General features: G+C 44.7%; 1 protein-coding gene across 4 annotated transcripts in view; it reads right to left on the bottom strand.

The window, feature by feature from the left end:
* Eml6 (EMAP like 6) overlaps positions 1-25816 on the bottom strand; it is a 252483-nt gene that overhangs the window by 15643 nt on the left and 211024 nt on the right. For all 4 annotated transcript variants that reach the window (XM_035452556.1, XM_035452555.1, XM_027387940.2 and 1 more), the window contains 6 exons: positions 23651-23852; positions 23409-23535; positions 7303-7381; positions 4322-4451; positions 2769-2867; positions 1674-1847 (listed from right to left, as the gene is read on the bottom strand). In XM_035452556.1, coding sequence (XP_035308447.1) covers positions 1674-1847; positions 2769-2867; positions 4322-4451; positions 7303-7381; positions 23409-23535; positions 23651-23852 — 811 coding nt within the window. The remainder of the gene's footprint in view (positions 1-1673; positions 1848-2768; positions 2868-4321; positions 4452-7302; positions 7382-23408; positions 23536-23650; positions 23853-25816) is intronic.

Below are 25816 nucleotides of genomic sequence, written 5' to 3'. Positions count from 1 at the left end.
CTGATTCCAACTAACAAAGGAGAGGACCCCTGCCCCCATGCTTCTCTCCTCCAGGGAGCTAGTTTAAAGAGGAGACTTGGGAGTTAGTGGAAAGGAGCGACTGTTCTAGTCCTTGCTGCCTTGGCAGGTCAGAAGAGCCCCAAATTAACAGGCTCTGCCTGGAGAGACAGGTGGGAGAGGTGAGGAGGGAGCATGCACTTGAAGACAGGAGACTGGGCAGGGGCCATGGGTTCACTCTTCTCTTGGGACTTGGGACTAGAGTCAACAGCCCGAGGAAAAAGTGTCTCTGGAACACAACTCTGCCCCATAAAGAGGAGACTTTATGAAGAAAGCTAACGTAGGTTGGGCTTCTCGGGAAGTGACGGGGCTGTGTCCCGGGAGATATCCATGCAGATGGAAGGAAGCCTGCCAGGAAAGCACAGGAGGAATCTGTGGGATAGACCTGGATGCCTGGAAGGTGTCCCTAGCCCTTCCAACTCTGGGATGCCTTGAGGCTGCAAGGTATAATGCTCCATTTCTCATCTGTACCATCTAGTTGATCCACTGACCACCTGGTATCATAAGCAACTGATTGCATCACAGAGAGATGGATTATGGGGACACTTGGACACAATGAACTGCAAACAAGATGACAGTGTGGTTTCCTAGAAATACCGTGGGTCTATCCGGCTCCCAGTGCAGTGTAAGGAGACTTATTCTTAACATTTGTTAGTCACTGGCCTCTCTTAACTGGGGCTCAGGAAAGACAGAAGCTTTTTTCAGAATGTACATTCCTCTTTAAAGCCCTTCTTCACACCCTTTCCATGAGAAGAGGAGGAGATAATGGGACTCCAGAGTCCTAGATTGGAGAAGTGCCATTTCTCTACTTGCCTGCTCAGTGTGTCCCAGATACCAGCTGCAGACAGATCTCATTAGTGCCCTTACTAATTGGATCTACTTTTGCCAAAGCTGACCTGAGCATATACTCAGAAAATTTCATATTTTAATTGTAATACAATTACAAATTTAGTAGCAGCTGGTGTGCATGCATGCGTGTGTGAGTGTGTGCATGCGTGTGTTAGGGACAGATAAGAAAGAAACTCATTAACTATAGTATAAACCAGTGATTCTCAACTTTTCTAATGCTGTAACCCTTTAGTGCAGTTTCTCATGTTGGGGTGACCCCCCTCCCCCAGCATACTCTAGTTGTTACTCCATAACTGTAATTTTGCTACTGTTATGAGTCACAATGTGAATATCTGTGCTCCCTGTGATAGCTTGAGAACTGCTGCTATAAACAGTGATTAATGTGAACCCTCATTTCAGAAGTGTTAAAGCATAAAAATACTGTGAACAACTGAAATTTGCTTTCAGTGGCCATGCTCACTCGAATTCTGATAACAAGGCGGTCAAGGTAAAACAGTTGGAGTAGAATCCAGAGGCCACCAAAAGGAGCACTGAGGACAGGGAGTTTGGGGAAGAAGGTGGTGATGATAGAGAGGGGATCAGCACTTTGCCAGCATACCCACAGGTCTGTCACTCGCCACCATGGTTCCTGAGCAGCCTCCAGCTGGCCATGGCACAGGGAATAGCCTGAGATCTGAGAGTGGCTTGCCTGGAAGCAATCTGGGGTTCCATCCCAGCATGCTTTATAGGGGAGCCCTGTAGAAGGAACATGAAGCCCAGCTTGTTACCTTCTTGCCATCGCCAGACAGTGATGGTGTGCTCTGGATCCACGCCCACAGAGACCAGGAGCTTCCCAGTTGCACTGAAGTTGACGTAGTTCACCCCCTTGGAGTGGAAGCACCGCAGCATGGAAAGCGTGTGTTTGGTCATGGCATCCCAGATATGAATTGAAGGTGTTGTCCCTGAGTATGGGAGAAACGACAGAGGTGGCAGTGCCTCAGGGCTTGTGATCCATTTAAGGCCCTTCCTTACACAAGTGTTTAGGGGTGTCACAGTCACTGGGCATAAGAGACATCTAGTCTGACGTGACCCAAGAAAGACATTAAGAAACTTGCTACAACAGACAGAGCATATGGATATTTATGCCTAGCACACTTGCAGAGGGTTTTATTCACAGGAACTGGTGAGGATGGATTTGTGTCTATAGCACAGCTGGATACAACCACCAAATGATACATTGACATGATCTTGCTGTGTAGATTTGAACTATTCACTGCCGGAAGAGCATTGCCTGTGTTTTGCATGGTGTTACCTGCAATGGTAGGCAATGGCAATGAGGAAGCCTCAGGAGAAACAATAGCAGTGAGTCATATTCCTAACCCCAGTAAAGCACACTCCAAAGGAAGCTTTAAAGTGGACATGGCTTCGATGGAGACAAGAAAGAGACTTTCAAAAAAGACAAATAAATATGCAGATGACTTTTCACAAACGTTCAGTTCACATCTGTTGCTGGTGGTTTCTTAGGGAACAGAAGAGCCAGGCACACATGCTACACAGCACTCTTGCCAAGCTCTCGTCAGGCTTTAAGATACAGGGCTTACTTACCCATGGGGGTCCAGTCCACAAGGAAGAGGACCATCTATTTATTTAACTATCAGGTCTTGCTCTGATTTTATGGTTCCTCAGAATCACTAGTCACTACATCACTACTAGTTACATAGACATAGCTTGAGACTCAAAAAAAAAAAAAAAAAAAAAAAGCCAACTGAGACATCAGCAAGAAAGGGTCTGGGTCACACCACTCTCCAGAGAGTGCCGGTACTGATAGGCCAGTGCCCTTGTACAGCCGCAAGAGCCAGTGGGGAGCCAGTAAATAGCCCTACCTATCTGGCTGGTAGCCACCACGTTTCTGTATTTTGGGTGCTGGTTCACTGTGAGGCAGAGGATGTCATCTGTATGTTCCAGGTAGAAGCTCTGACTGCCTAGGAGAGAGGAATCATGGAAGGTGAGTAGTGAGATCTCACAGATTCCACAGCTATCACAAAGCAGAATGGGGAATCTGGAAATGCCTTATAAAAGAGTTTGCTTTTAGAAAACCCAAATTATCATTTTTGGAATTGTCCTTGGGGATGTGGGGGACCTTTAAGAAAAGTTCCATGTTCTGATGTAGGTCTGAAAGGACAAAAACTGGTACCATTCCTAATATAACCACAGTCTACCAGAGCCTTTCCCACTGCCTGTGTGGGTCCAACATGTAGACCAAATACAAATGCTTTCAGAGACTAAAAAATGATAAAGTTCAAGTTTCCTTCTCCCCTTGGCACAAGATCAATGTTTCCTCAGTGTCCACCTATGACCTGAAAGAGAGGGTAGGGATACTGGAAATGAAGACTCTGAAGGTAATGCTGCAGTGGGCAAAGTGGCACTAGGGGGACTGCCCGGGGAGGCCCTTGAATAGGAACCTATCCACCTGGGTGCCTGGATGGCACAGGCCAAAGCTTTATCCCCAAGTCAGTGTATTTCATAGGAAGTGGAAGGAGGGGTAGGACATACTTTAGCACCCATTGCAGTAAATGGGCTTCCTGACTTTCCAAAGGGCCTTTTAAAACCCACTCAGATGCTCAAGAACAGACTGGGGAGTGGTAGCATTGATAAATATGGTTCTATAACATAGTGCTCTTAAAATGATGGCATGTACCTAAAAAAAAAAAAAAAAAAATTGAGAAAAGGTAAAAAATCTCAAAGCTGTCCTTCCTAAAAGGGAGAAAAATCAAAATAACCCAGTGGCTGTCCTCTTCAAATCTATACATGAACTGCAGGGGCCCAGCAGGGAGCATGCTATAGGAAGTGCTGATATATCTGATCTGGTAGTGAAGATATGGATGTCGGTCTGTCACACAGCTTTTGCTTGAAATGTTTCCTTTTAAAGCTTTATTTCCTGATGGAACTTGTGGCTAGAGAGCACTGAGTATCTCAGTTCACAACACACTCTTTGTAAATACTGCTCAAGTCAAAACAAGCTGGGCCCTGTGCTGCACACCTCAAATTCTAACAGTCAGGATACTGAAGCCGGAGGATCGCCATGTGCTTGAGAGCTGGAAACTGGTTCCCTTTGCTCTGCTCTTAATTTTGGTCTCTGCCTCGTTCCTCGTTTCCTTGCTGCCCTCCCTCTCTTCTCCCCAGCCTCTCTTCTCTCTCACCACGGAGGAGCTGACAGGAGCACAGGCAGCTCCCCTCCAGTGCCTACACTATGGCCAAACCAGGCTGAGGCCAGAGGGGCAGGAGGCCTGGACCCAAGAGCTGCGTGAGTACTTTGAGGACCGAGTGACTCTAGCCTGGAAGAGAGTAGACTGACTCCAAGGGAAGACACTGCGGGACATGGAGAGAGTGGGAGAACATGCAGACAGCTGTGCACTGTGGCTCCTCCCAAAGCTACCTGTGGAGAGGTTCTGCACAACGCCGGCAGCCGCAGTGTGGAAAATGATGTCGGCACCATCATTAAGGTAATGCAGGTTGTTTCGGCAGTCAAATCCCCTGTAGCCAAACACATGGTCCAGAGCCAGCTCCTGCACGCACACAAACAGATGAAGTCCACCCTTAGTGGCTACCAGCAGAGGGACAATGCCGCACTTGCACATGGCACGAATAGCCAAGCATGTCAGGGGAACATTGTGCAAGGCAGGTACCACTCACTGAAGCCTCTGGACTAGCTGAGGATGGAACACAGCCCTGTATTTAGTTCCCTGAAATGTTACGTGACAGTGACTTCTTCCCTAAGTAAGCCAAAGCGACTTCTTGGTTCTTTAGGTGAGTCACGATGTCACGGTGTCCAGACTGGATGGCCTCTAATGGTCACCTACAAGTGTCAAATCTATGCACTGGCAGATATTCACTCCCTAGTTCAGCTGAACAGTAGTAGCTCAGAGGCTGCCATGAAAAGGTCCCATAGGCAGCTGTGACTGGCTGAGGCTTCTGGGTGAGCCAAGGCCATGCTAATGTGTTGCCCCATGAAGTTCCTGTGCATTTGCATATCCCCAAGCAACTAGACACTACTCTGGATTCATGGTTTTATCCTTTGTCTTGTCCTCTATGAAAAAGAGCAGTGGTTGATTCAGATCAATTTGTGATTCCATTGAACACATTTGTACTGGGCAGAGTTAGCTCATGGAATATAAGGTTAATAGCTTGTGGGTCCCACTTCTCCACTTTCCCCAGTCCTGGCCCTTAACTGTTTCTGAAGCTTTCCAATTGCAAACATTAGATTAACTCTCCCAAATGGCACAATTTCTTAATGGAAAAGCATCTCTTGCCTTTACTGCCTCTAGGATAAAGCCCAAACTCCTTGAGATGGCACACAAGCCCAACCACCTTCTGAGCATCCTGGGTAAGCTGACTGACACTTAGCCCACCTACTGTAAGCTTTCCTAGTGTTATAACTTTGTTTTCTAATGTACCTCTCACCTGGAAAGCCTTTCAACTAAATGAATCTCTACTCATCCCTGATTCCCCCAAAGCGTTCCCCAGGGATGTATTTAATATGGGGCTGTTGTTTTAACTTTGGAACAGTGTCTGCACCTCAATCTACTGTTTCAGCCAGCAATTGCGACTCTGCAGTTGAGGACCTGCTTCTCTGGCAGTGGCCCTGCCACTCAGGCCGTACTCTGGAGGAAATTCTGTTCCCACAGTCATTGGCTCTGCCACTAAAAGGAGCTTTAACTAAATCTCTATCATTCTATTTATAAATAAAACTGGAGCCTGAAGGCTGGGGCTAAAACCTGCTCGCTCAGAGAAACTGACTAGCACCTAGCTATCCTTCTTCTCTCCTTGCTGGCAACCCCTCCAAAGCCTATCCGTCTCTCTACCAAAAAAACGAAAAGCCGTGCCACTCACAACCCCTCTCCACTACTTCCTGCATCTTTCTGTCTCTTCCAGCTGCCCTCTGATGCTCCATGACTACTTTCTGTCAACCAGTTGCTAACTCAGACTGTTGACCCAAGGTTGATTATATTTAATTAATGCAAATGCAAACTCGGGGTTTACAGTGTGATCAAATATCCCCCCTCATGGGACTTTGCCCTGAGTGGTCAGTTGACCCAAGTGTGGTCAATCAGACAGTCTTCTGGAAATTTAGGATAGACATTGATAGGCTCAGTAGTTTAACCACCTGAGGTGCTGTAAACTCGGGGGGAGGGGGCGCGCTAAGAAGCATTGATATTTTACTGTATTTAAGACAGTCGTTCAAGAAGTTTTTAGAGAAAAACAGGCCCCTGTGAGCCCCTGCTTGACAGAAGGTTGGCATGGCACCATCTGGCTTATGATGGCCCTTCTACTGTTGGATCCTGTCTTCCCTGAAACTAAGCTACATTTCATGACCTGAGCTATCCTCCAAAATAAATATCTCAAAAAAAGTTCCTTTTCTGAAAAAAAACAAAACAAAACAAAACTCTGACACCAGTGTGGGTTTAGGGTCTCACAGACAGGAGTGTGTGCTCCAAGGTCTGTGGAATATGGGTGTGGATGGAGGGGTCGTGATGAGGGCTATTATAAATGATGGTCCTATACAGATATCTGATTCTAGAGAAAGGCCTGAAGAACTACAGTGTGGGGAGCTAAGAGATACAGTCCAAGCTGAGGAATTGAAACACAGGACCTCAGCATCCAAGACCAGTTGAGAACATTAGGTGGTGAGTTTGGCATGGAGATTTGAGTTGCCAGGGAATCATAGGTCATGAGGTAGGAAGGTCTCTCTGGGTGAGGGTTTTCAAACTCTAAACATGACCCTTACAGGCAATGTGGGAATATTTTGGGTACTAAAGACAGCATAAGGCATGAAAAGTTTGAACTGTGCTGAGAGAACTCTGGAGTGGTGGGTCTGCAGTCTCCCTGGAGCTGATCCTCAAGTCTCAACTGTAAGCCAGCTCTTCCTCCCTCACTGGACTGGAGACCCTGGGAATGGGTCCTTATCATCCCTGAACCATAAAGCCCTCGTTTGCAAATGAAAGTAACAGTCTCCTTCCAGAAGAAGAAAAGTGAGGTGAGAGATTGTAATGACTTATATGTCACCCGTTTCCTTCTTGTTCATAAAAAAAAAAAAGTGCTGAAGTCCCAAATGGTAGAATGTACAGGGCCACAGGGCCACGTTTAAGGTACACAATGCATTTTGGAGTTAGTGATGATTGATAAGGCTTGATGACATGGCTGAGAGAGAAGGAATGTGACCTAGTAGATGTAATGCTAGTCCCAGAGATGGGGCCGGGGCAACAATGCCATACAGAATGGAGAGGGGGGTACAAGGGAGCCAACAGTCCCTTTTGGATTCGTTTGATGGGGTGTCTAGTTTGGGCAAATGAAGATGTCTACCTGACAGTGTCAGAGCATCAGTAATGAGGTAAAAGCTTGATCATGTGACCTCCTCACCTCAACCAGCTTCTTCTTTTTGGTGATGTTGTTCTTCTGGAGTTTCTCAGGCTGGGGAGCTGCCCGACTCACGGGTGGTCTGAAACAGAAGTCAGAGGAAACACAGAGTTGAATAAAAAGCTGCTTGTCTAGCAGCTAGCTAAAGCCAGAGCCAAGGAAGGTCCTCACTCCTCTCCCCTTCAGAAGACATGCCACCTGGGGCTGTTCTGGCTCTGGCTCTCCTCTCTCACCACATAGGAACAGTAAGTTGGAATCTGACCAGTCACAGTGCAGGTGTGGGATAGGCTCATGAGGCAGAGCTGGGTTTCTCTGTATTACAGCACCTTTGTAGCATCAGTTCCACTTCCCCAATACCCAACAACATCCTGGAATCCAAGAAGAACCCCTGACTAGAGGGACTCACATTACAACTAAGGATGAGCAAATGTATGAGAAAGGAAAGGCCGTGTTCTCTGACTTCACTGGCCATTTCTCAAACAGGGTTTGAGGAATGTGACAGGGTTACTCAGAATCATGTGGTCATGAGCCTGGCCTCTGTGCCTGGGGACTCAGAAACCAAGCTTGAGACAAGACCTGAGACTGTGTGAAAAGTACCAAGCTGCTCTGGTTGTAGACAAGGGCAAGAAGGGAGAAAGGACTAAGGAATTCATGCCTCCTACTCTTCCCCACACTCAGGGTTAGGGTCCACCTTAAGCTGCCATCATCACTACACCAAAGTTTGCTTCTCCACTCTCAGTGTTGGGGAGTGATACTCCCAAATTTAGCTAAGAAATTTTACTTGGAGGAAACCCTAAATGTTGGTGGCATTGGGGTCCTTTTAGTCAGACTGTTGCGATCTTAGGGAAAGTGGGGGGGGGGGTCCTGCCCCAAGTCCCACACTACCAGTCAGTGTTCTCAGGAAATGCAAAGAGAAAAAATTACCTTGATCCCCTTGGAAGCAGAAAACAAAGTAAAGTAAGAACTCAGTACAGGTTAGAGCAGTGTCATGAAGCACCTTACTCATGCACAAGCATTTCCCAAATGAACATTCCTGTGTGGCACAGACCATGCTTCCCCAGCATGCCAACCAAGAACTAAAACAGAAAGGAAAGAGTGCACCAGGCTACACGCTTAGAAAGTCCTACCCTGCGTCTCTGGCAGAGTACACTAAGCACCTCCAGGGTGGGGAGAGAAAAAGAAGTCTTGTCAATGCTGCCTGCATGCTCATGGCTTCATGCCCGGGGACTCTGCTTATTTTAGAGTGTGCTGGGGAAGATGCATTGTCAGAAAAACAACAGCATCATCTTGAATGTCTTGGGGAGTTGTGCACAATGGATTGCTTTGTTCCCAAATTAATTTGACTCATAATTTAGCCTAATAATTCTCAGGTTTTTGCAGTAGGTCAGCTTGCTGGCTGGAATAGCTAATGGATTTTTGTGCAGGGGAAACAAGGTAGCTTTATCTTCTCAGAAATTCTTCAATCAAAACATGTTATGTAACCATAAGTGATAATTGGACCAAATGGTATTAAAATGGGGAGAGGACATCTCTGTAAATGACACCCGCAGCTGACATTATTTCCATCAAACTGAGCAAAATCTGGGGAGGGGCATACCAGTTCCCACAATAGACACTTGCTGCACATTCATTATCATTTCCCAGGACATCTGCTCTTTCTTCTGTTTTAGTGGGACTTTCAGATAAAATCCATGGATTTCTTCTTTTACCTGAGAATGTTTAAGTGTATGACAAAAGCAAGCCAGGGGGCTGCAATGGGAGCAAGAATGTGCAAGAACTACTGCATGGCTTACAACGTCCGATTTAACACAGGGCTCAGTTCCAGGGTACACACAGGTTGTATAATATACAACATATTATACAGTATAGAGTATGCATACAAGCACAAACACTGTGTTTATATATACATGAGATTGTATATATACTCAGAAAGGCAATCTGATGCTTTTTGTCATCCTTATTTTCAGCTAAGAAATAAAAGACCCTAAAAACTTCAGTGGTAAAGCATTGTCAGAGCGTGTCTTTTTTAGTTCACAAACACAGTCTACAGCTGCTTCATTTCAAAACGGAAGGCAAGAGGAGCAATGGGGAGAAGCCCCAGTGGGCAGATGCAGCTGCCTTCAGCACCAACCCTTCGGGCCTGGGGCTCTAATGACACTGAGCACTAGGCGTTCACTGAACACCCGAGCTTTGTTCAGAGTGCTGTGGATACTTACTTGACAATTCCCTGCCTCCAAAGGAAAGCAAGTTAAAACACAATACAAGCATTAAAAGCTTCTTTCCAAGCATCTATAAACAGTGTTCAAAATATCAGGTGTGGGAGGAGCTGCTAAAACTTAAAGCACAGCTGAACGCTGGTGGGTTAGAATTTTTTCAGCACTTCTAAATCCTTCCAGATTTAGTTCCCACTCTAAGAAACTCTGCTAAGGTGGAAATGAACAGAGGACATGAGAACATTCACTGACTTTTTGGTCCAATATACTTTTTATAGTTGGTTGGTTGTTTTGGCCCAGGCTGGGAAAGCCAGGACATTGAGTGCTCCTGGGGCTTGGTAAGGGACCCAACAGATTTAAGAAAACTGCAGAAGTTATGAGGATGGCCAGAATGTGGGGGTAATGGGGGTAGGAGGAACCAAGACACAAAAGAAAGGACCTTGAAATGACTCTGAAAGGGAACTTCCATCACAGGAAAGCACTGAGGGAAGGAGTCCAGCAAGAAAGCCGGGCATTGGTGGTGCACGCCATTAATCCCAACAGGCAGAGGCAGGCGGATCTCTGTAGGTTTCAGGTCAGCCTGGTCTACAGAGTGAGTGCCAGGATAGGCTCCAAAGCTACACAGAGAAACCTGTCTTGAAAAAAAAAAAAAAAAAAAACAACAGAAAGTGGGGCAATACTGAGGATAGCTAACAGGAGAGCTGAGGAGAGGCTGTGTGTGACCTGTTGAGTTAATGCAGCAGCCTTATTCTTGGGCCCAGTAGTGGGGGTTGGGGTAGGCTGCTGAAGATCTATCTTACATTGTGGCACAATCTGTGGACAGGGAAGGACCACAGGAAGGTCAGCACAGTGCCAACTCTACTTTCCAGCAGTGTGGATGCTGAAGAAAAAGCTTAGACCCACTCAGTGTGTGGAGAGTTATCCTGACACACATGGTTACCCCACCAAGGATCCCAAAGGAGGCCAACAGGGTTTAGTGTTCTTTTCTATTTCCTTGCTCCCCACCCCCCCAAAATAGGTGGTCAGCTGAGAGATGGGGAAGGAGCAGAGCACACAATGACCTGGAGGGAAGCTCCTGTAGCCCTAAATGAGCCACTGTAAGATCTGAATGGAAAAGAAGGCTCTAAGAAACAAGAGGGCCATGGGGTAGGAAGTTCAGCTTCCCTTTGCTACAGAATGCAAGTTTGAAATTGTTTTCAGTTTTATTTATTTATTTATTAGTTCTTTTGAGACAGGGTTTCTCTGTGTGGTCCTGGCTGTCCAGGAACTGACCCTGTAGACCAGGCTGGCCCAGCGAGATCTGCCCACATCTGCTGGGACTAAAGGTGTGTGCAAGTACTGCCCATTGTGTTTTTAGTTTTTAGCTTGACAATGTTCAATGTTGAAAGTGTTCTTAGAGGAAATGTAAATTGGTTCAGAGTCGAAATTAGGTGATAAAATGCTCCAATAGTTTTCAAAACATCTTGGAAAATCCAGCTACTTTCATTGATTGTACCTGAAGCCCATTTTATTACTGATTTTTCACAAGATTACTCCATGAATAGGATTCTGGGATTTAGTGAACTCTAGGCACAAGACAGTGTTTATAAATGTGTGTGAAAGGAGACACATTGCAGAGAAGTGGGAGGGGGAGGGGGAAGAAGGGAGATATAGATAGATAGATAGATAGATAGATAGATAGATAGATAGATAATATATCTCTGCCATAGTCTCAGTGTTTCAAGGTTAACTCAGGTTTAGTGAAAGTCTCCAAAGCTGTGGGAACTATATGTTATTAAAATATTCCATTAGGTCTGTTCTTATGACTTCCAGAAGCATCTAGAACAGTGGTTCTCAACCTTCCTAATGCTGTGACCCTTTAATACAGGTCTACATGTAGTGGTAACTGCAACCCTAAAATTATTTTTGTTGCTACTTCATGACTACAATTTTGCTACTGTTATGAATCATAATGTAAATATCTTATATGTGGAATAGCCAGTATGTGACCCCTGTGAAAGGGTTATAACCCACACATTGAGAGCTGCTGATGTACAAGGTTGATCAGTGGTGAAGTGACAAAGTGATAAAGGGCAAATAATTAGGTAGAGAACCATGGGGTGTTCTGAAAAAGCCTGCCATCTTAAAAGGACTCTCACCTGAAGCCTGGGACAATGCACCTGCTCCCCAGAGTGTCATGTATTCAGATAAATGGCTGAAGGCCAAAAGGAGAGTGAAGAGGCCCAAATACTGACTAAGTACTAACTATGTACTAAGTAACACTGGGCAGATTACTAATGTAATCTGTACATTCGCCCCTGTACTAATGCAAGGGGCGAATGATGAAGACCTTGACTGGAGCAGTAACTGAGAAGGAAAAAAAATCAAAGTTGAAATAATGTGCCCAGGCTTCACTGAGCTCTGTAGATGAACAGCTTTCTGGAATGGGGATGAGATGTAACTACAGCAGGATTCTGAGCAGGAGTCAGCCTGTGGGGGATGACGTACCACCAGTGGAGGAAAGGATTTAAGTATTGGCAAGTTGAGCATTAAACAACTGCAGTTTTCCCCTAGCAATGGGAGTCAGAGCTGTGACTCTGGGAATCCCGGGCCATTGATGGGATGAGACCCACAAGATTAACCAGGGAGACAAGGCAGCCAAAGGTGATTGAGAACAAACAGTAGCTGAGGGAATGAGAAGGGAGGGCAAAGAAGGAAAGTTGTTTAAAATAAAAAAGAAAGCAAGTGGGAGGACTATGTCTAAAATTGTACTGCCTGTTATGGTGACTACTGCTCCAGGTGGTTACTGGGTACTTGAGCTGAGGCTACTCCTAATTAAGATGTGCTATAAGTGTAAAACACATCTCATGACTTCAAGACCCAGTAGAACAGGGTCTTTTTCTTCTGTTTGCATAGCCAAGGCTACTTTTGTATTCTAAATCTGTCTGCCTCTGTAGCCCAAATTCAGGGATTACAGGTGCACATTACCAAACTCAGATGTAAAATAATTTACAAAAGAATGTAAACTTACTGACACTGATTATAGTTTGAGGTGTTTTTCATATTAAATACTATTCATATGTGGTTTAAATAATATCTATTAATATATATATATATACATGTATATATATGTATATATATAAAATCTCAGAACCTTTTTAATATGGATTCTAGAGAAATCACATGTATGAAAATCAGTTGCATGTGGATCACACATTTCTGTCACCCAAGGCTACTCTGGAAGAAACGAGCCCTTCTTTTAAACAAAACAGATAGACATGGAGTTTTGGGGACCTAGAAAGGATGTCCTCATGTCAGAACAGCCAGGATAAAAGACAGATGAGAAAGGACACAGTAAAAGAATGAGTATGGGAAACCTGAATAGAAAGGAGAAAGGAAAGGGAGGTAGTAAAAGCTGTAAGACCAAAGGATCTGCTTTCCTCAGAGGGAGTTATATGTGGGCAGAAAAGGCTGGGATATCCTTGGTGACTGAAAATATGGCTCCAGCTATGGGGGAGCAGTGGAGAAGACAAAGGGAGAAGAAATAAGGAACACAGGTGGACAGGAATCCGGAGCCTAAGCTCCAAATGAAGGTCCAGCCTGAACAAGAAGAGGGACTCGCCTCCTCCGAGAAGAGAAGGAAGGTGGTGAGTGTTTCAGGCATGGAGGAAGGGAAGCATTATAGGGGAGAGAGAGAGGACAGTCAAGACAGAGCTGTACAAATGGCTTTTGTGCTGTCAGTGACAGAGCAGGGCAAAGCCACCTGCCAAGAAGACTGTGGGGCAGCAGGCTGACAGGCGGAGGACTGCAGAGTCCACCAGAGATACGATGAAAACATTCGAGCTGGCGATGTGATGTCTCAGGGCGAGCCAGTGCATTGACAGATTCTCAAGCCAGGGATGGCTAGTGGCCCAGAGCAGGAGTATTTGAGTAGAAAAGTCGGCTGGGAGAAGGACGGTAAGATGAGAGAGAGAGAGAGAGAGAGAGAGAGAGAGAGAGAGAGAGAGAGAGATGTCTAAGCACTGGACATGATCAGCTGTACTGTGATGAAGTATCTAGAGAACAGAGCTGGTGAAGCTGCGAAGGAAAAAGTTGCAGGTGATGATGTCACCATGGCATGACAGCAGTGCAGTTAGCCAGGTGACCATTGGCCGAACTCCTTAGACAGAGGTAGATGTCAGGACCAGGGGTGGGGAGGTGGGCTGGAGTGGGAACAGGTATGTTGGTACAAACTTCAAAGGAGTTGATGGGACAGAGAAGACCTTCATGCTGTAAACCCATTCACAGGAACACCCTGCCCCACACTGCACAGCCCATTCACGTTAGCAAAGATCTCCTCAGTCACCACATTTTGACCACACAGCAGAAGAGAGAGAAACTGTCCCTGATGTCACCCAATCCCTTCAAATGGGGTCTCGGGGATATTTTGAAAAAACCCAAACCAAATCCCACCACAGCCTTTGAAAGCTGCCCCCTTTGACAGAGGAGTGCTTGCTTAGTTTTAATGCTTTTATTTTTTCAATCTCCAGGAGTAAGTTTCTTTCAAGTAATTACATGGGAGGGTTTCCTGGGTACACTAATCATTAAAAACACACACCAGCACCTTACCTCTGGGTTTTTACAAATTATCAGTTATATATAGAAATCACTGCTTTACTTCAAACCAACATAAAAAAACACCAAGGGGTTTGCAGAAAGAAAACCATTTATGAAAATAGCATTAAATTCACTTAAAAGTCAACTGTTCGGTTTTTGGTTATCATCTACCTAAACTTAGGCTTTGGAAATGATGGATTCTAGCATATTTTAGTTTTAGTTTATTCCATCCACCTTTATAAAAAACAAGAATCTGGCTGCATTCTTCTTGCTCAGAATAGTTATGAGAGCAGATTTTTCAGATAATCTGGGGTAGATGGAGGAAGAACTGAGCCCACAGACAAAGTCCCTAGGAGTCAGGGGCCTGCTTGTGCACAGTCACTCTCCTAATAGGAGGGCTGGATTAGCTTTTATGCAAAACATAAGCAACTACAGGCCTCCATACTGCCTGCTCTTGCATACTCCCTCTTCACTGATGGAATGGGAATGCTGGATTAAAGAATCCTCCCTCCCAGTGGGGGCACAGCCAGAACTCAGTGCTCCCTGCTTACTGGACTCAGCCTCCAGCGATGATTTAGCAGTATTCAGGGGTCTTGCACAGCCCATTCTGTAGCACTTGTTTAGAAAGATTGTCAGTTCTTAGCAACAATACAAGCTTTCAGAGCAGCGCTGACCAAATGGGACAAAGGGCCTTTGTGAGGCCAGGGGAGCAGGAGGCTGTTCACTCACAGTTGACAGGATCATGGAAGAGAACCTTGTCCTGCTTCATCCCACCTCTGGCAAGCTTGAAATTCCCACACAGCTACTGATTAAAAGTAAAGCATTTTTTCAAAATTGGGGGCAGGTTTTCTCAGGAGATTTTCTTCTCCAAACATAGCATAAAAGGTTAGGGAAAAAAAAAAAAAAACCCTGAGATTGCCTATATATGGTAATTTATTTTAACTCAGGCAAATGTGTCAACTTTCCCATATTTTTAACACTGCCAATCATGAACATGTTCTAGCATGTTCTTTGTTCCATCAAAAACTGGCTGCCAGGGCACCTTTGTGTGTAAAACAGGTTGATGGCTATGGTAGCACACGTACGTTTATTTTCAGTTCCTTTTGCCTTTTGTGACACAGATTTAAACCAAACAAGCATTTAAATTTCTAATACGTAGATGATATGGATAAAAAATATCATTTAACCAAGCTATCCTCATGGTCAGTTGGAGCTTCCTCGATTCCACACAGGTCACCTATTTCCCACAACTACAGGTCAGGTCACAGGTGCTATTAAAAGTAGAAGTAGTCACTGACAAAGAGTGGATCTGTAGAGGCTTTAGAGGACAAACTCATTCACTTACTCAGTCAAGAAGCTTACTGACCATATGCAAGGCCCTATACCAGTTACTGCCTATGTGCAAGGCACTGTGCCAAATACCTACATGGTGGTTGTATGATCACTGACCTTCAGGAAGCCAAGAGTCCCACAGAAAAGTCTGTATCCAATATAACTGAAAAGGTCTCAATGTGGCAGGCGGATCTCTGTGAGTTCGAGGCCAGCCTGGTCTACAAAGCTACACAGAGAAACCCTGTCTCATAAAAACCATATCAAAGCACACCAAAACAAAATGTCTCAATATTACAGACCAACATTCTAAGGAATTACAGAGGCAATCAATTTGAGGCTGAAACAAGAAAACAAAACCAGGGCTTGAGAGAGACAGCTCGGTGGTTACTTGTGAGTTCTGCTGTTACAGAGTACTGGCTTGATTTCCAGCACCCATATCTGACAGCTCACACTGCCTGTAACTATAACTCCAGAGGGTCCAACACCTCTAGTCTTCAGGGGCAGCTGCACTCATATGTCATACTCATACACAGATGTGCATGATCCGAAATAAAAAAAATTTAACAAAATCCCCGTAACATTTCTTTACAGTGTACATAGTAGACAATTCCTTGAATAGATTTTTTCCCCCTTAGGTCCATAAGCATACTCAAAATTAAAAATAAAATATTAGATCATATCCATTTAACCATAAGCATTGTGGTGGTTTAAAAGAAAATGGCCTCCCAAAGGAGGTGGCATTATTAGGAGTTTGGCTTTGTTGGAATAGGAATGGCCTTGGAGGAAGTGTGTTATTGTAGGGGTGGGCTTTGAGGTCTCCTATGCTCAAGGCATGGTCAGTGTGGTAGACAGTTCACTTCCTGTTGCCTGCAGATCAAGATGTAGAACTCTCAGCTCCCTCTCTAGCACCATGTCTGCCTGCACACTGCCATATACCACCATGATGATAATGAACTGAACCTCTGAAACTGTAAGTGAGTCACCACAACTGGATGTTCTCCTTTATAAGAGTTGCTGTGGTCATGGTGTCTTTTCACAGCAATAGAAACCCTCTCTACAATAGGCATATTTTAAAAAGTTTGGAAAATAGTAATGCTACAGTGGAATTCTGAGGTTGTTTGCAGGTAGCAGCTGCAAGCAGCAAGTCATTATAAAAGCTCACAGCCAGGGCTGGTGAGATGACTCTGTGGGTGAAAGCACTTGCTGCTGAACCTGACAGCCTGTGTTTAACCTCCATACTCACACTGTGGAAGAGAACCAGCATATGTCCCATGATGAGCATGCCCAAATACATATAAATACACATAAACAAATGCAGAAAAAGTTTTCTGAGCTCAAAATCTGCTCTTTGTTTAGGGTTGGTAAAGGTTCTTTGGTTTCCTCAGGAATATATGCCTTAGGCTTAAGAGTGATTATGCATCTAAAATATTAATATAAGAGAATACTTACAATTCATATTTCATAATCCCCGATAAGGTCAATTCTTGCCCTGCTACCTCAGTGCTGTGGAAACCATTTTTAGATAAAGGCAGGCTAGGCTTAGAATAAGAATGATGTTGTCCCTCAGGGGGGACCAAAAGAACTACCCTTAAGCCCTATGTGAAGTCTGTTTTAGGCTGGCATGACACTGCTCCAGGAAATTCATACTTGGTGATCAGGCTCATCCCATGAGGAACTTGACTCCTAGACACTTGGTTTTTTCTAGGACAACAACTAACACTGTGAAACTTATTCCTCAAAAAGTAATGCTACGTCCACCTTACCACCCAGATATGAGCCCCACAGAGGCATTCCACCCAGTAAGACCTCAACAGTCAGGACACAGTAACACTTAAACACTGTCTGTCCACACAGAAACTGACCGCATAACAGCAGAGACCCTCTCTACTGTCTTACCCATTTCAGCTGTAACACATGCAGCCAGTAAACTACAAACATCTGCCCTTTTCTCTCTTGGAAATTCTTTTACTGCTCGTGTGTCACTGGCCTGTCACTTCTGCTCTGTTAGCAAGGATTTCCTCCTGGTGGCAGATGAGACTGATGAAGAGTGATCTGCTGCCATAGGGGCAGTTTGTGAAGTGACAACTTTTCCTCAGTCCCCACAGAGGAGAAGGGGAAAGAGCTCACTTGGAATATCCCCAAGTCTAGGGGTACCTAAACCACATGAAAACAAGGTTACTATGAACTGTTAGCCCCTCTTGTTGCTAGGGAAGGGTAAGGGAGAAATGGTGGAGCCCAGAGAGGGGCACTTTGGGGTGGGGAGAACAAGGATGATTGTTTAGGACCCTGACATGTCAGCAGGTCCACAGCTGGGACAAGGATGACTGTTTAGGACCCTGACTTGTCAACTTGTCGGTAGGTCCACAGCTGGGATTACTGAAAGATGAGAAACTGACATCTGAGAGCAACTCTATATGAGGATTGCAAGGGACTGGGCACTACTGTAGGCAATACCCATGATGCACAGGGAAAAGAGCTTGACAGAGAACAAGGAGTTGTCTGGTTCCCACTGTCCTCCCAAAAACCCACTGTCACACATTCCTCAACAACGGGAACAAAGGCAGTGCTCCTGAGATGCAGTCTGGAGGTGAGGGGCTTTTCACGTCAAGGATTATCTGCATCCGGACCTCAAAGAAGGAGCCTTTTCTTGTTCTTTACTCTATTGACTTTTGCTCTAACTGGAAAGTTCCTTCTGGCCACTGCTGATCCCTTTGCTGATAAGAATCTGCTTCAGTGAGTCTCCAACGGGTACTGAAGTTCAGTGACTCTCCAGTTAACCACCCAGGCCTTCAGCACCACCTTGCAAGTGCTGAGGCCCAGCCTCAGAGACAGTGTGAGGCAGCCATTGTTGGACTACTCTGACCGGATTGTGTAAACCAATCTAATAAGCTTCTTTTAAAATCCATTCTTCCAGTTCTGTTCCTCTATGGAACCCTCACTAATTCAGCTGCCTTTGTCAGGTGTTTGTCACACCAATGAGAAAAGTAATTAATATAAAAATCGTTTAAAAGTCATTTTAAGGTATTTTTAGGGATTTAGGTAGAGATTGATTCTCTCTCTCTCTCTCTCTACACACACACACACACACACACACACACACACACACACACACACACACACCAGCTGAGTAACTAGACCAAATATATCTGCTCAGAGCCAGTGAGATGGCTCAGCAGGGAAGCTGCCAAACCTGAAGACCTGAGCTCAACTTCCAGGACCCACATGACAGAAGGAAAGAATTGGCTCTTACAGGTTGTCCTTTGGCCTGCATGGTGGCACAAGTGCACCCTCCCCCTCCATGAAAATAAATGAAAAAATGTAAAAAACTAAATCTATCTGATACATTAGTGACTAAAATAAGTGCCATAATTTTAGTTCTTCACAATTACTAAGTAAAAGATCATTAAACTGGTGCTAATACAAGGAAGTTTGAGAATTAAAACACTTTGCTATGTCATTTATTTTTACAAGGAGAAATGCCTTTTTTTAGGGCAAAACAAAGTAAGAGAGGCTGGCAGCAACCCAAGACCTTTCTGAGCAAAGAACAACTGTGCCTCAGGTCAAGCGAGATTCTGATTTGTGGCCACAGCTTATGTAGCTTCTGGGATAAGATCGCAAAGGAAGTTGGGTTGAGCTCGTTTTAGTCACAGGGGAAAATGGAAGCACCAGATCCTTTCACTCACTAACAGCTGCAAGCCTCAGTGCTTAATGATCAAGGGCCTCCCAAACACTGCAGGCTTCCGATACACGTGCACAGAGAAAACTCCAACTTGTGTGAATGAATATCTGTGTGTCAATTTCCAAAAAAATAGCCCAGTTTGTGTTCATGCTGTGTCTTTTACCTTGAAGGTAGGTTTCTATCTGAATGCAGTTTCCAAGTGAATATACTAAATAAAAATCTCTATTAATACGATCCTTCACAATAGACTAGTTTAAAATTTTTAATATTATTTTTCAGTGTGTACAAGCATTTTGCCTGCATGTATATAAGTGCACTGCATGCGTGCCTGGTGCCTTCAGAGACTGGAAGAGGGTGTCAGAGCCCTTGGAACTTGAGTCACAGATGGTTGTGAGCTGCCATTTGGGTGCTGGAAATCAACGCTACGTCCTCTGCAAGAGCAGCACATGTTCTTAGTCACTGAACATCTCTCTAGTCTCCGTGCAGATGGTAAAGCATTAAACAGTAGGCACTTGAAAATAAATGGCTGGCTAAGGAGACGGCTCAGTGGGTAAAAGAGCTTGGTATGCAAGTATGAGGACCCAGGTGTGAATCTCCAGAACCCGAGTTAAAGCTGTCAACCTTCCGTCAGCAATTAAGGGGAATGTAGTCAGTATATTATGTGCCCCTTCCCTGTATCTCCAGCCCTTCTCCTCCTGCTAGCCTTATAGACAGCATCCACAGGTTTGTCCAGTCTGAGGCCTCAGCAAACTGGAGGAACCAGCAGAGCAGACTGTGGGAGGAGAAGCAACTGGGCAACTTCTAGCCATTCACCCCACATGGTTGTTGGGCAGCAGCTTTAACCAAGATTGGGGCTTGCTGAAGGTACCCAAGTGAAGCCATGTGGTAAGCTGGGGCAAAGCCAAAATGCGATGGGCACATTTCAAGTGTGCCAAGTATAGCTCAGGATTCTCTTCGGAGCAATAATTATTTTTCTCTCAATTTTCTCACTTCCCAAAATATTGGATCTGAAGGTCATATGACTTGTGAAGAATAAAAGTCACAATATGTCAGAAGTTGCACAAGAAGGCATGATATAGTCTCACAGCTATTTTAAATTCAATTATCTGAATCTATTTAGAAACAACCCATGGCTGTCTTCGGAATAAAAAACTCAGTTGCTTCCAAATGATTGACGCAAAACTGTGCAGTTGTCACCAGGCATTTCCTTCTCAGAGTGACAGCTGCTGCACTCTTCTCAGGGAGGGAGGTGGGAAGGGGTTTGGTTAGATGCAGAGGTGCCTGGAACACTGATAGACAAAGTGAAGGTCCTTGCGTGGAGCAGCTGCCCCAAGAGCACAGCTTGCCTCATCACTTTCTCGGGCATATGTCCTGGTCCAGGTATCTCCAGGCATTACCCACCATGGGGACAGGGAGAGATCAGCAGGGCTTAAAGGAGCCACAGGGAGGCACTGGCCTGAGCACACCCTGAGAGAAGCTGGGCACTGCCTGTGTCGTGTTCCTGATACAGGAGGCTCCACGTCATTATTCCTGTCTTCCCCAGGAGGCTAGCATCCACAAAGTCTGCTTCCTCTTCCATCTCAAGACCAAGCTGCAATGCATGATTTATTGCCAAGGGTCCTTATCCTTGCTCCCAGGGCTCAGTGCTATCCCACATTCTATCACTCGTTCTGGTTTCTCATTCTGTCTGCTCCTTCTCTCTTCTATGCTTAGAACTACCTAGTCTTAATTTTGAAGTCCAGAGTCCCCTAAAATCACTGACCAGGATGGGGGAGGCTGCTTGTCCTGGGCTCAGGTTCAGATTTTCTCTCTACATGCTAACTGGTTACCCTGGCTAGTGTGGGCACACTCTGCTCCCAGAATGCTATGCAGCTGCTATTGTCTCTGTGGTTAAAAGCCCTCTACAAACTGGGGCTGTCAAGGTCGTTTAAGTTACCAAGGAAATCTCTGTCTATAGAAAAGGCTTGATCCTTTCTCTGGACCCTGTACTTATTATCTTAAAATGGTTTTCTTTATTACATGCTTTCTTCACTGCATTCAAGGGTGAATTATTTTTTAAAGTGACGGTAGACAAATACTTGCTTATAATTCTACAAAGTAATTTTTCCTGTTTTTAAAAAATAAAGATTCAATTCAGTGTGCCCTAATTTATAACAACAACTCTTCAATCTGGAAAAATAAAGAAAATAATATGTGTTCACAAATTTTAATCTTAAAATGGAAAACTGTTAACCTCCTTATGTCCCATCTCATACTAAACTGGGTGCCTTTTTATAGAGCTGTACAAAGAGGTAATAAGACAAGGAGTGGTTGTATGATATGTGGGTCACACCTGAAATCCAACGTGGAACCAGAGAGTTGGGATGGTGGTGATGTGGCTGTATTTTTGTGATGGGTCTAAATTTCAATGTGATATACAACTGAGTTTTATATAAACCAACTTGAACACCCTTGGAATAATGGGTAAGCCAATTCCATTCATGATGGAATGTGAAATTGGAGAGGCTGAATACTTTATTTTTTAAAAAGATTTAACTCAGACCGAATGCCTCTCTTGGATAGATCAGTTAAGTGGCAGGCCTATTCATGCATTCCTATGTGTACGTTTCTTTGTTCAGCTCTTAGAATTAAGTCCTCTAACATTATTTTCTCTTTGTAGTTACTTTAAGAAAAAGAAACTATATTTTAAAAATAGTTTATTTTTATTTTATATGCATTGGTGTTTGTCTTCATGTATGTCTGTGTGAAGCTGTCAGATCCCCTGGAACTGGAATTACAGATAGTTGTGAGCTGCCATGTGGGTGCTGGGAATTGAACCCAGGTCCTGTAGAAGAGCAGCCAGTGCTCTTAACCACTGAGCCATCTCTCTAGTTCAAGAAACTGTATTTTTCAAATCATTACAGAAAAATCCATTTTTTAAGCAAAAGAAAACTTTCCCTTTGCACTATAACATGCAATAAGGACTCAAAGGGGGAGAATTAACATGTAACTTGTAATAAAGATTTAAGGGGAGGATTAGGGCTTTTCTGCTTCAGCATCCATTTCACCAATAACATGCCCACCCACCACTCAGCAAGCTAACCCAAAATCTCTCACTGAACCAAAGTGAGAAGTCGGACCTAACCCTGTGCCTAAGAGTCAGCAGGGAACATGTTTGTCACACAGTTTCATTAGGCAGAAGGCTCTATCAAAAGCAAAACCTTGAATCTCAGTATCAGTGTGGTGTCGAGGTAGCCTTGACCATCCAGCCTCCCTCAGGGAAAAGAGATCCCGAGAACTTTCTAAATATTCATCAGTCTGGGTCAGATCCTGGAGACTGTCTACAGAGTCTAGTTTTTATTCAATATTTATGCTTCCCAATTAGGGACATAGTCAATTATGAAATTATGAGCTTGCATTTTAAAATTATACAATGTTTGGCAATTTCTCTTGTCAGTACTTAAAACTGAAGGTCAGAAAGGTACAAAATAGCATTAGAAGTCTACTATATAAGTATAGCATTCCCAGGAACAAAATCAAATGGGTCAGGTCTACAAACGCTAGTCCCCTGCACAGAGCAGGGCAAGTGAGGTCACCGTAGGAGAAGGCGCATCAAGTGACAGAGTACCACAGAAAGACTGGTCGAATGGAAGGTGATTTCCACCACTCCACCAGTGTCCCTCAATCCACTTCAAAAGCCTGACCTCCAGCCCTGCTGATCAGCAAGCTGTCTTGTTAGTCACAAATTCAGGCGGCCTTGAGGCTCTCCTGCTCCCTCCCCTAGGTGAGGGAAACCCAGTTCAGCCAAATTTCTTTTTTTTTAAATTTGATTTTATTAACTTTTTTTCATTTATTGTACATACTGACCACAGTTTCTCTTCTCTCCTCTCTTCCTCTTTCCTCTGCTGAACTCCCATCTACCCTCTCCCTATCCACTCCTCCTCTAGTCTCCATTCAGAGAGGGGCAGGCCTCCCATGGGCTTGCACAAAGCATGCCACATCAAGTTGAGGCAGGACAGAGCTCCTCCCCGTGCATCAAGGCTGGGCAAGGTAATCTAGCATGGGGAACAGGTTTCCAAAAGCCACCAGCCAAATTTCTTACCTATCCAAGTCATATACCATAGCTAATCTGCACAACTGTGAATAGCCCGAGGCTTGTGCTAAGGGCATTGGGCAATTTCCTGAACCTAAGTCTGTGCATAGGTTAAAACTCCAGGCAGATAATTAAAGTCTCACTTTGGTATAAATTCAAGGGCAGAGAAATGTTCTCTGGTTCAAATAGGTTTGTTGTCAGGTACAACAAATGCAAACAGACCTTGCCAACGCCATACCTTTCTTCCATGGACACCTCTTTTAGCTGCTGGTGTGGTTTGGTACCCTCCATTTCCCTGATGCTCACAGCATAGATCTTGGTGGTATAGTCGATGGCCTTCTCTCTAGCGACGTCACTGTCATAGCCTCAAGCAACAGAAAGAGATTGGGGCATGAGCTGGTTTTCAGGTGTTGGGGGTGGGGAGGGACCAGAGAGAAAGGTGCCATCATCACGGAAGGGACGCAGCTGATTGGGGCTCACCTCCATCTTCCTCTGCATCTGTATCTGACTCCTCACTATCAACCAGCTTGCTTTCCTGGGTTCCCACAAATTCCCTGGTCCAGATCATCAAGGCTGTGTCGGCACCTCCTACCGTGAGCAACACAGAGTCATTGTGCAGCCACCTCACGTTGGTGACGTGTGCGCTGTGCCCCACATACTTCTTGAATCTTGCATGCTGTCCCTGAAAATAAAGCCAGAAGCTGGCAGTTACCAGTCAGCGGCCTACTACTCCTGTTACTTTTCCTGTTATCTAGGATGTACTAGAACAGCTCAAAGCAGCAATTTTTGCTAGTATCATGATAATGCATGCTCCATGCAGGCAGGGCTGGTATCCCTGAAAGACAGCTCTTGGCTTACAATAGGTCTTCAACACGTATTTTTGAGGTGAATTTGGGAATTAAGGACAGAAAGGAGCGAGGAACCTCAAGTGATGTCTAAAATGAATGTCACAGCAGTTCTCCCATGGACACTGGAAAGCAGAAACCACTTGAAGAACTCTTGTAAAGGCAAAGCAAACTCCTTTCCACTAGACAAATCTAAATAAAATAAAATCCAGTTTTCAGGTCATTACTGGAAGCTTTTTGGAGTGGGGTGCCCAGGCTGCACCACTATATCAGCAGGTGTTGTGGGATGGAGGGTGGGGTATGCCTGTGGCTGTCCCCAGGGTTGTCCTGACAAGTGCTGGGAAGCCAGCATTGGCACCAGGAAGAGCTTCCATTCTGGGGTCATGAAACACAGAAAGAGCTCCCATGGAAGCCACTTAAACAGTCAGTTTTTCCATCCTCTCAGAGGTTCCCAGGGATTCCCTTATGCAATGTGGTAAGCCACATGAACTCCTGGGTCAGGAGCCAGCCACTGATGTGCCAGAGAAAACGTTAGTACAAAACAAGGGCTCTGACTGATGTACTGGGAAGCCTGAAAAGGTAGACACATGGCAGGAAACAGGGACAGGTGCTTGGGACTTCAGTCCTACAGCTCTCTGGATCTGCTGCTCTCTCTGACCCTGTCCTGTCACTTGGAAACCACCTAGTTCTCAACAAAGCTCAAAGAGTAGTAATATCAGGGAAAGCCAATAGGGAGGCAGTATTTCTGAGCACTCCAGATCTCTGTGCGCCAAGATCTAATGCCCCTTTCTGGCCTCTGAAGGCACCTGCACTCCTGTACACATACCCACCCACTCACATCCATAATATACATCTTTTAAAAAATTAGTAAAAATAATTCTTGAAAAAAAGGAAGAGAAAGAAATTAAAGTTAAACAAAAGATCTGAACAGACATGTCTTCAAAGAAGGCTTGTAACTATAAAAGTGAATACAATAGGGGTATGTTTGCCAAGTGAAGAATAATGCCTGGAAAATGTGCTTAGTAACTAGGGAAAAAACAATGGGTAAAATGACCAAGAAGATAATTGAAGATATAGTAGCTAACAAATGAAGCTCGAATTTTAGACACAGGAAGAGTGTTGTGTGTGAGGAATAAAAGCTCTGTGCATCTCCTCTCTGAAACGGGGTTTCATTATATAGCCCAGGCTGACCTCACACTTAGGACATTTCATGCCAGCCTGTCAACTACTGGTACCACAGACATGTACCACTGCATATAAATTTGGTGTCTCATTTTATTTATTTATTTATTTATTTATTTATTTATTTATTTATTTATTGAGATAGGGTTTCTCTGTAACAGTCTTGGCTGTCCTGGAACTTGCAATGTAGACCAGGCTGGCCTTGAACTAAGAGATCCACCTGCCTCTGCCTCCTGAGTGTTTAAGGCGTGCACCACTAGGTGTGGTTCTGTTGTCTCTTTTTATAACTCACTAAGTCTGTCAGACCATTGCTGCACACTTATAAACTCATTCAGACTTACTTCTGTACAGCTCCTCTCTCCACACACACTCACAGGGGAGTTAGGGCTCTGCTGTGTTTGCAGGGAGGACACATTCAGTTAACAGTGCATTTGCTCAAGAGTATAGTTGGAGGAGCAACTACACTCATCTTCATAGTGTACACCAACTGGACAAGGGAAGTGAGCTAGAAAAGCTAGGTAAAAAAAAAAATTGGGGGAACTAGGTATGGTGGTAGAGACCTGCAATACCAAGACTTGGAAGGCAGAAGCAGGAGGAACACAGTAAATTCAAGGCCAGC

This window comes from Cricetulus griseus (assembly GCF_003668045.3).
Source record: "Cricetulus griseus strain 17A/GY chromosome 1 unlocalized genomic scaffold, alternate assembly CriGri-PICRH-1.0 chr1_1, whole genome shotgun sequence".
NCBI lineage: Eukaryota > Metazoa > Chordata > Mammalia > Rodentia > Cricetidae > Cricetulus > Cricetulus griseus.
The sequence above is the reverse complement of the archived record's forward strand: the minus strand, read 5'-3'. Positions and strand labels throughout refer to the sequence as shown.